Source organism: Budorcas taxicolor, chromosome 19 (assembly GCF_023091745.1).
Source record: "Budorcas taxicolor isolate Tak-1 chromosome 19, Takin1.1, whole genome shotgun sequence".
Classification (NCBI taxonomy): Eukaryota; Metazoa; Chordata; class Mammalia; order Artiodactyla; family Bovidae; genus Budorcas; species Budorcas taxicolor.
The window spans coordinates 37,491,574-37,502,244 of NC_068928.1; the positions used below are offsets into that span (position 1 = coordinate 37,491,574).

General features: G+C 50.2%; 1 protein-coding gene across 1 annotated transcript; it reads left to right on the forward strand.

The window, feature by feature from the left end:
• The first annotated feature begins 7,492 nt into the window (after window positions 1-7,492).
• Window positions 7,493-9,236, forward strand: HOXB13 (homeobox B13). The gene is made up of 2 exons (XM_052658763.1): window positions 7,493-8,096; window positions 8,983-9,236. The coding sequence occupies exons 1-2, from the start codon at window positions 7,493-7,495 to the stop codon at window positions 9,234-9,236; spliced, it is 858 nt and encodes a 285-aa protein (XP_052514723.1).
• Window positions 9,237-10,671: the final 1,435 nt, after the last annotated feature.

Sequence of the window (10,671 nt, forward strand, 5' to 3'; positions counted from 1 at the left end):
GTTACATCCAGCCACCATAACTGACTACTGAAGGCAGGCATCCCTCTCCTGCTCCCACTATGGCAGCACAGAACTGCCTGGAGTCCCAGCATTGGCTGTGGATTTCCTGAGGTCAAGTCATTTTGACTTGGGCAAGATAGCTTCTTTTCCTCAGCATCTGCCATTCAGCCACTCAAACACATAGCTGACTGGAACTGAATGATTTCTAAGGATCCTCCCAATTCCAAATGCCAACTTACTAGTTTGGGTAAGTAGGGAATTTGAGTCTTCCTATTCTAACCTTCTAGATCCTTAGCTCCGATTTAGCTTCTATACCTAGAGCTTCTAAGATTGGAATCTCCTCCCAAGCCCTACCCTGGCCACATAAGCAGTGTGAGGGGAAAGTAAAGATCTTCATGTCTCTAGGGAAAAGATTTTTGGCATCTGGGGACAATAACAGCCACAGTCCTTTCAAATCAGGGATAAATCTGTGGACTCAATGGAGACCAAATAATAAAAAAAAATTTTTTCCTAGTGGTTGATTTTCTCATTTAAAGTGAAAGGCATTTCATATAGCCTCTCAGAACTCTTAGAAAATCTCTGGCAGAGGCTAGAGGGGAAGAAGTCCTAGTTTAAGCCCAAGTGGATCAAGAGGTGAGCAGATTATGAACCCAGAGCTCTGCTCCAATCCCTAACCTCACTTTGATGGAGTTCCTCATGTGTGGCCAAATACCAGCTCTGAACATCTAGGGTCACACTGTAGACAATTGGACAGATTCCTCCAGCCTCATAAGGTATCAGGGTCTGAGGTAAATGGCCAGATCAGAACCTTGGGGACCTGGCTGAGATGAGAGTCCTTAGGTGGTAACCAGGAACTACCCCATATTCATCTCAGACTGGGATTCAGAAAGGCAGATGTGGTGTGTGTGTGTGTGTGTGTGTGTGTGTGTGTGTGTGTGTGTAGCCAGACACTCTGGGATGCAGGAGGGTTATTTTCAAGCTTAAATGAATTATAAGAAGGTAATCTTTTGTGGCATTTTCCCCTCCCATCTTGGTTATGCTTCTTCAAAGACAGTAACCCATGAACAACACGGACAGGAGGGCTGTTAGAAAAACGGCCATTTTCTTTGGTCCGTGTGTGTGAGTGTGTGTGTGAAGTGCTTGCCTTTCTCCTCTCCCAAGTTTGTTTCTTGGAACAGATAATTCAGAGGAAAAGGGAAAAGCTCTTGCTGTGGTGGTAGATGGAGGAGAATGACAAGATGGTCTGGTTCTGGGCCGCTGGAAGGGTCTCAGATCTCTCAGCCAGGGGGATGGGGGAATCAGAGCAAGAAATCGAATCTATCAAACTGTACTTTCCCCTAAACCTCAAACCTACAGCTCCACTGCAGGCCGAATAGGCGGGTTTGGGACTGGAGGGGCCAGGGTCTCCATGTTGACATTCCTCTTGATTTCACGGGTGAAAACTTGGTGTTTGTCTCTAGCAGAGTCTATACATGAGTAGTCAGAATTTATCCTAATAATTATCACTTACATCCAGCATTCCTTGAGGGGGAAAAAACAAGGTGGAGATGGGGATAGGGGAGTTGTAAGAGACTCAGATTGCTTTCTTGAATTTGCAGGTAGGTTTCCTGATATATTTCCCATTCCTGAGCCCATCCAGGATCCCAAGGGCTGAAACAGAGGAAGCTGAGTCTCTGAGGGCCCTAGAAGCATCTACAAACCCCAAAGGCTTTGGCTGTGAGCTCCCATTTGAGGAACCCACCCTTGAGAGTGTGTGTAGACGGTGGGGAGGCTGGAGGGCTCCGGGGAACTACAAGGTGAGGAGTGGAAGAGGTGATCTCCAGCACCAGTTTTGTCCCATTTAATGGGCTACTGAGGAGCTTACACCCTGGGGCTGAGTGTCCCAACTGAGTCAGTACATGTCGGTTGCCTCACAGAGGCCAGGTCACAGGGCTGGGGCTCCCTCAAGGACCTAATAACTGTGCCCTGACCTAGATCCATGCAGAATAATCAGTGGTGAGCCTAGAAGCCTCTTGCTGACTCCCTCTACGACTTTCCTCCTCACTAATGCCCTCAACCTCCAGTAATCGTCCGTTTCCTGCTCCTGCCTGCACACCACCCTTGTGTCCAAAGTGAACAGTGACTCAGACTTACAGGGAAGCTGATCCAGCCCTTCCCTCCTTACACAGGGCAGATAGGAAAATGGAGGCACAGAGAGGGGAGATGACATTGCCCACCACGCCGAGCTAGATTAGACCCTTGCTCCCCATTCCCAATGGTTGGGGCCAGATGCCACTGGGCTTCTCTGGATTGGGGTTGCGGGCAGGTGACCTTTAGTCTTTAAGTATCTTTCTTTCCTTTTTACATTTGTGCTCTTCTTTCTGCCTTTCTCTCAAATTTTGGTTATATTGCTTTGGGAACATTCTTATTTTCTTTCTTTCCGTACGCAAAGCGTACTTCCCCTGCAGCTTTACTCCCATCCCTTCTCACTCTCCGCCTCCCTCCCTTGGCTCTTGGCCCCACTCACGGTTCCTGGCTCAACGATTTTCCGGTTTCTGGGCTTCTGGGCGCCATCAGGACAGCGGCAGCGACGTGGCTGGCACTAGCTTCTCCCCTTAGCAGACAGTCTTTGATAGCTCCTCAGTTCCACTTGCTGGGTGGTGAAGGCCTAACAGGCTCTAATTTCTGGATCCTCAGCCCCGGCCTCTGAAGCACTTGCGTTTGTCCTGAGAGGGTCCTAACCCAAGGATGTTGCAGGGCTGACAGGGTGAGAGGGACATGGAAGTGAGAGTGGCCTCCCCTGACCAGCCAGGCCTCCACTCTCTGTTCTTGTAGCTCCCGGACTCTGCCGTCATTTTGTCCAAAACATTTTCCTGTGAGGCCTGGCCGGAGCCTGCCTGATTTCACAGAGAAGGTGGCCTGTTATCCCCAAACAGGTCCTGTTGTTCAGGCTGGCTGGCGATTGGGCTCCAGGACCGCTCTGCAAGGTGCCTGCCAAGGTCAGACTCTAGCAGTGGGGAGCCCCCGGCAGGCTCTATGCCGACCTCGGAGAACAATGGAAAATTGAGAGGGCCAGGAAAGGGGTAGAGAAAAGGGAAAAGGGAAATGAGAAGGAAAGAAATATAAAAAACAAAATAGATGAGAGGGAAAGACAGAAAAGGAGGAGGGGAGGAAAGAGGAGAATATGAAAGAAAGAAAAGTGAGAGGATTAAGAAGCAAACAAAAGGAAAGCGGTGTGTGCACGTCGGAGAGCAAGAAAGGAACCAAGGGAAAATCAAAGGTAATCGGCGGTGGGGTGGGGAAAACGTAAGCAGTAAAGACGGAAAGAAAGGAAAAAGAATGTCCCCAAAGCAATATAACCAAAATTGAAGGAAAGGCAGAAAGAAGAGCACAAATATAAAAAGGAAAGAAAGATACTGAAAGGCTAAAGACAGATGAAAGAACGTAGAGACAGAAAGGAAGGATGGAAGAAAAGCCCGAGGAAAGGCATGCACCGTTAGCCCATTTTCGTGAAATCAACCTCCTCAAGCAGTTCCACCAGGCCCGCGTAGTCTAGCCGGCCAGCAGAGCCCCGACCTTTCTAGAGACGCTGCAAATTCTCATTTTTCATCACGACCGACCTGAAAGCCTCGGGACATTCCTCCAGGTGGGAGAACGAAGACACCAAGAGCTCACGTAGTTTTACAAAAAATAAACCATAATTTAACAAATGCCCCCAAGCGGGGCGGGTGGGCTTCTCTCGCCCCCTCCCCCTAGTCGGCTGCCCGAAGCGCCTGCTCCGCGGGCGCTGACAAGGAGGTGCCAAGTCCTAGTGGCCGGAACCCCCGCGGCCGAGCTCAAAGGCCTGGCTGTAAAGGTCATAGGCGGTCTGTGGGGCCGCTCTGAATGGGCTCCCGGAGGTAAACAGACTCTTAACTTTCAACTTGGCCTTGACCTTCCAGGAGGTGTCTGGCCGGTATGTAAAGGAGCAATTGAGGCATTTCTGCGAGTTTGGCTGGGTCAGTAAACGGGGTTGGGGGTCGGGGAGGCTCAGGGGTCCTGAGGGTCTGTCTGGAGGCTCGCAGCAGGACAAAAAGGAATCTGTGGGGCTGGGGGAAGGGCTAGCTCAGCCCAGGCGGGTGGGGAGGTCAGGGTGCCTTGGCTGTACTAAATTCCACCCTCAACTCTAGCGCTCAGGGAGGATACTGAGGTGCTGAGCCTCAGGTTCTGTACGTGGGAACTGCAGGTTTACTCAAGGCTGAAAGAGGCAAGTAAGAAGGGACCAATACTCGTTAGGGAAACTGTTCTTTTCTTTTCAAATAAAAACAGGTGGCTTGTAATTCATTGGAAACAGAGACACATACAGAAACACAAATAGAACCCATTTATTCAGTTTATGAAATGCTTTCATGTGCAAAAAATCTTCACAGCATTCCTGAGGGGTAGAAATTACTGTGCCTTTGAGAATACATAATTTTACAGATAAGGAGACTTACTGTGCCTTACTTGACTCCAGCTGAGGTCTATGACAGGTCATACATGTTTGCAAATACATAAACATATACAGAAAATGGGAGCACATGCACATATGTTAATATGATATTTGGAACTGTTCCCTAGAATCTACTAGATGCTAAATAAATTGTAGAGCAAAACAGATCCCCCCCTCCCCGCCATAGTATTTATTTGTATTGAATTGTATCTGCTTACATAGAGGCCTCCAGCACAGTTGGTGAGCTTCTCCAGGGCAAGGTTTGAGTTGGTCTTCTCTGCATTCTACAGTGATGCAGAATTACATGCATTCAGCTGTTTGTTTCCGTAAGACATAGATAAGAACATTAATATCCAAAAAGCACAATGGCAGGCAACATTGCTATGAATCTTGAAATTTTTGTATTTAATTATGTTCCTTCTAAAAAATAGAGATAAGCTGATGTAATGTCAAGAAATACCCCATGTACATCTTGAATTTTTACAGGGAACATACCCATGTAACTAGCACGTAGATAGAGATCTGAGATCCAGAACATTTCCAGCCTTATGTCACCTCCTAGTCAGAAGCTCCGCTTGCAGGGCAATCTATTCTGACCTCTATCACCATAGATTTGATTTTGGCTATTCTTGATTGAACTGCATCGAAATAAAATCATAAAAAATTTGCTTTTTTGTGTAGCTTCTTTTACCCACCTATCTGTGCAATTTATCTATGTTGTGTGTAGCAGTGTTTTTTAAAATGGCTGTGTAGCACTGTTGATGAACATCTGAGTTGTTTCTATTTTTGAGCTATAATAAATAAAGCTGCTTTAGATATTTTAGAACTTGTCTATTAATGGATATAAACATTCATTTCTGTTGGGTATATTCCCAGGAATGGAATTGATTTACCTATTTATACAATTTAGGGATCTGTTCATGCCTGTGTTGTCATCTACCAAGCAAAAAGCAGTAAAAAATTCTTAGTCGTTAGGTAAAAATCCTGGTATTTCTGCCTTTCATAATCAGATAACCAAGAGGCTATAGCAAGAAACTGGAAAGCATCAAAGAGACATCGTCTCCCTTTTCTCTCCTGTTGTTTTCAAATGCAACAAAATCCAGTGAGGATTTCATGCTTGGTGTCTTCAGTTATCAGCAATGGTCACTGAAAGTGAGCTATACTCTTCCCTACAGCTCTGCAACTTGGAGCAAATCCGGTTGCATGGGCCCTTTCCTGAAAGATAGCTCAAGTTCAGACTCAGGTTGTTGAGGGGGTATGGCCAAGCCCACCTAGAGTGCAGGGTAGTCTGTTCTATAAAATTGCCATGAGCTTAGTGTAGAATGCAAAAGTTCCTGTCTTCTCAAAACAAAACAAAACAAAACAAAACAAAACACCTGTGAGTTTTAGAAAAAGTGAACCCAGAAGATTTGATTTGGGAGGGATAGTGATGGAAACAGAAAATCTCTGAAGACAGATCTGTGAAAAAAAAAAAAAAATGGTTTGGGGCTTCTGCCTTGCACTGCACAATAGTTCCCAACAGATGGGCCTCAGATAATTCCTCTAATGGTTGAGATTCCCTCTCCCATGCCCTTTTCCTTCCTAGGAAAGGAAAGCCTGGAGGAAGCAGATAGAGGTCCTGGGTTTTCTGGTCCTAGGTTTGGCTGGTAGTGTGCCAAGATCAAGGTGAATTTTCTGGGCCCCATGGAATGTAGGAGAGGACAGAGAGACTGGGTACTTCATAAATGCCAGGCTTCTGTATTCTTGGGGTCCAGATTCCCTCGAAACTAGTTCTTTGCCAGTTAGCCAGGCCTGGTTTTCTGGAAATAATCTTAGATCCCAGAAATGGGGGGAAAGTGTTTATCTTTTCTGACTGGTACTTCAGGATTTTATAACATTCTCACTCAAACCCGTCCTTCAACTTCTCTCCATTTCTGTGTGTCTCTGGATCTCATTTTCCTGGCTCTTTCTCTGCCTCCCTCTGAATATACAGGTCGTATGTGACATCTTTCCATATTTCTTTCCCCATCCTAAAACGGAAATCCAGACCCCCCCTTTACAGGCCAGGACCAGAAGCTCCATTTCCGCTTCAGGTCTGAACCTTTAACGTCTCCAGTTCTCATGTCTCCTTCTTCGGAGTCCGTGTCTCGCTCCCTCTCCTTTCCACCCCTCTTAGAATCCGGAGCTTTATAGCCTATGGGCGGTAGCCAGGGTCTCCGGGGAAGAGGCGTTCTAGGCACTTCCCGAGGTCCAGGAGTAGCTTATTACTGCGCATCCAGAATGGGAGGGGCACCTGGAGTGAACTGGGACGCTAGTACTGGGACACCAAAGCAAGGAGCTTCCAGAAATATCCCTTAACTCCCATTTTCTAGCCCCTTCTGGCTCAGGCGCATTCCCGGGTTTTTCCTTTCAGGCTCAGAGCGGCCTCCAGGCCCCACCCTCAACTCCCCTTCCCTCCACGAGATGGACACTTTATAGGGAGAGCTTTTTATTCTCTCGTTAAACCTGCCAAAGCACAGGAGACAGAGAGCCAGGGAGGGAGAGGAGGCGAGCGAGGTGGGGCTGGCTCCGTCTCTCCTCTCCCGTCTCCCCACCCCCGACGTAGCTGGGTTGTTCCCAACTGGAAAGCGGCGGGAAGACACCCTGTCTCTTTTCTCTCGTTTTCAAATGCAATTAAGAAAAAGAAAAAGCCGAGAGAGAAAGACAGGAGGGAGGAGAGGGAAAAGGAGGAGGGCGGGGAGAGAAGGAAGGAAGGAGGAGGGAGTGAGCACGGGAGCGAGGGAGGGTGCGGGGGGAAAGAGAGAAAGCGGGGGTAAAGTATTTTCGCAGTTTCTGCAGTGAAGATTTTATGAGCTTCTCTCCGCCAGGCCGCAGCCAATCAGCCCGCGAGCCCGGGCACCTGCGGCTCCTGCGTCACGACGGCCGAGCTGAGCGAATGCAGGCGCCCAGCGAGCTGCCAGCGATTTAAAACGCTTTGGATTCCCCGGGCCTGGGTGGGGAGAGAGAGCTGGGTGCCCCCTGTATCCCCCACCCCCAGCGCCTCATGAGCCGATCCTCGGCCCCATGGAGCCCGGCAATTATACCACTTTGGACGGCGCCAAGGAGATTGAAGGCTTGCTGGGAGCTGGAGGGAGTCGGAACCTGGTCACCCACTCCCCACTGACCAGCCATCCAGCGTCGGCGCCTACGCTGTTGCCTGCTGTCAACTACGGCCCCCTGGATCTGCCAGGCTCTGCGGAACCGCCAAAGCAGTGCCACCCATGTCCCGGGATGCCTCAGGGGGCGTCCCCAGCTCCAGTGCCTTACGGCTACTTTGGAGGCGGGTACTACTCCTGCCGAGTGTCTCGAAGCTCGCTGAAGCCCTGTGCCCAGGCGGCCACCCTGGCCGCCTACCCTGCGGAGACTCCCGCGTCCGGGGAGGAGTACCCCAGCCGCCCCACCGAGTTTGCCTTCTACCCGGGATACCCGGGACCCTACCAGCCTATGGCCAGTTACCTGGATGTGTCGGTGGTACAGACCTTGGGCGCCCCTGGGGAGCCTCGTCATGACTCCCTGCTGCCTGTGGACAGTTACCAACCCTGGGCCCTCACCGGTGGCTGGAACAGCCAGATGTGTTGCCAGGGAGAACAGAACCCCCCAGGTCCTTTCTGGAAGGCAGCATTTGCAGGTAAGCTGCTCTGGATGCCCTTGGTGCTGAGTGTGGCGTTGTAGACCCTGCCTGGATGGGTCTTGGGGCTGGTGAGGAGGAGCTTGGTTCTCCTTGGTTGGCTATTAGGGCTCTGAAGGAGGGTCCAGGCAGTTAGAGAGCCTGGGTGAAGGCCCCAGAGGGTCAGTGTGAGGGGCCTGAGCTGGGTGCTATTTGAAGCCTGAGGCCCACCAGGCCTCTGATTTCCCTGGGAGGCCTTGGGACCAGCCTTTCAATATGTCGGAGTGCTTGACTCTATTTGCTGTTGTTTGGGACTTAGGGTGTTCCTGCCCAGCAGGACCCCAGTTTAATTCTTCTCAATTCATTGAGTGTGGGGGTGCAGCTGGGGTGGGGACAGAGAAATTGGTTGTTCTGTAAAGAATACAACTCCTTACTTTCTCTCAGATGAATTTCTCAGTTTCCAAAGGGAAGTGTCGATTTCCTGCAGCCATCACTTAAGTGTGTGCATTGGTGTGTGTGTGTGTGTGTGTTGGGAGTAGGGGCAGAAATGTGTTCCCTCCTGTACAGAATTTGCTTGTAGTATCTGTAAGAGTGGCCAAGAGCTGGAAAATGCATATGAGGGTGGACATTAGACAGTGGGCTGGGTGTGTTTGCAGACTGCAGGCGTGAAGGCAGTGATGAGTGAGTGTGGCCTGCAGAAATCTCCTCTTTCCAAGGCTGGGTGGATCAGGAAACCAACCAGCCAGAAGTGGAGGTGTCCTCTTGTGCTTTGGGGAAATGGCAGTGCCTGTATGGTAACCTGAGTACTCCTGTAGGATGACCTAGGTTGTGGGGCCTGGGTCAGATGCTGGGCTTGCGCCAGGCCGTGGTTTGAGCATGTCTCTCTTTCCCTCCCTCTCCTGCATAGACTCAAGCGCACAGCATCCGCCTGACGGCTGCGCCTTCCGTCGAGGCCGCAAGAAGCGCATTCCCTACAGCAAGGGACAGTTGCGGGAACTGGAGCGGGAGTATTCGGCTAACAAGTTCATCACCAAGGACAAGAGGCGCAAGATCTCGGCTGCCACCAGCCTCTCAGAGCGCCAGATCACCATCTGGTTTCAGAATCGCCGGGTGAAGGAGAAGAAGGTCCTCGCCAAGGTCAAAACCAGTGCTACTCCGTGAGGGAGCTCCCTGGCTCTGGCTGGGAGGGGGAAAGGGGAAGTTGGGGTATCCTGGTGAGACCAGGAGCCTGCCTCAGCCAAGCTGGGGCCCCAGACTCTGCTTGAGAGGCTCCCAGAAATGACACTCTTCCCAGGCCAATGTTCCTGGGTTGTTCTTCAGGGACAGTCTGGATACCCCGTGGATCCCAGAGAGCCAGCAAGGCCCAGAGTTACAGCCCAGTCCACCAGGTAACATTACCCAAATGACCTTGTCCCAGTCATAATCATTCATTCTGGCAGTTGCAATAATCACCATAACCAGTACTAGTTGCCATGATAATTAGTATTATATTTTCTATCTAGAGCTCTGTAGAGCACTTTTAGAAACTGCTTTCGTGGATTGAGCTGATCATGAATAAACTTGGAAGGAGACCGGTGACAGGACAGCTTCCTCTGGATCCGCTTCCATTTCCAAAGCCTGTCCCCATCGCAGTGAAGGCAGAGGAGACAAGAAATGGCAGATTTACCTCTGTAATGTTTCCTGTTGCCCTTTAGCATTTTTTCTAAGATGACAACTAGGCAGGATGGCCAATGCTGGAGGGTACCTCTCCCTCCCTCCCTGCCATCCCCTAGACGGTACCCACTGGTCTCAGAAGTCCATAGGCCTAACTCCTCAGTTTCGGCCCTGGGTGAAAATGAAGCCAGTGGACTACCTTCCAGGGTCTGTTCTTTCTTCCAGAGAAATGGGGTTTGAGAAAATGCCTGGATAATTCACCACTTCCTCTCCAAAACTTTCCAAGCCTTCCCTCAATGATTCTGGTGGTTCTGACCAAAGGAAGTAGGTCGTGATTCATTGGGCATTTGGGAGCTGCATGAAATAGACATTTGTGGCTTTGTAGCCCCTCTTAGGCACAAAGATTGCAGAATGAGGGGAATAGTAGCCTATCCGTGGCAGGCACATCCCAAACACACTTGTATAGCCTAAAAGGAGAAAAAATGAATATGGGTCGTTCACTATCCATTTCTCCTCTGCTTGCCTGCTGGTGACACCAAGGAGCTTCGGAGTCTCAGGCCTTGGAGTCTCAGGCAGGTTCTTTACCGAGTGAAAGAACCAGAGGTGGCAGAAGCCCCCAAAAGCCAGTATCAGAATGGGGAACCGCAGGCTGCCGGGACAGTAGTGGGCACAGACTTGTTTCCTTTCACTTTGTGCTGGTTCAGTCCACAAACACTCTGGGGGAGTGGAGGACAGTTTGGCGCCAGCCCGGTTTTCCACAGCCGCATAGACAATATGCTAATAGTGCGGAGTTCCAGAAACCTGGGGCAGACAGGCTGTTGGCAGAGCCGGGGAACCTGAAGTCGTGTACCTAGACCGGGACCAGATGCGACCTTGTCCAGCGAGGCTGAGCTGGATCTTCCCGCAGCCCGGGCTAGCGGGTTCTGGCAGCCTTCTGGCGATC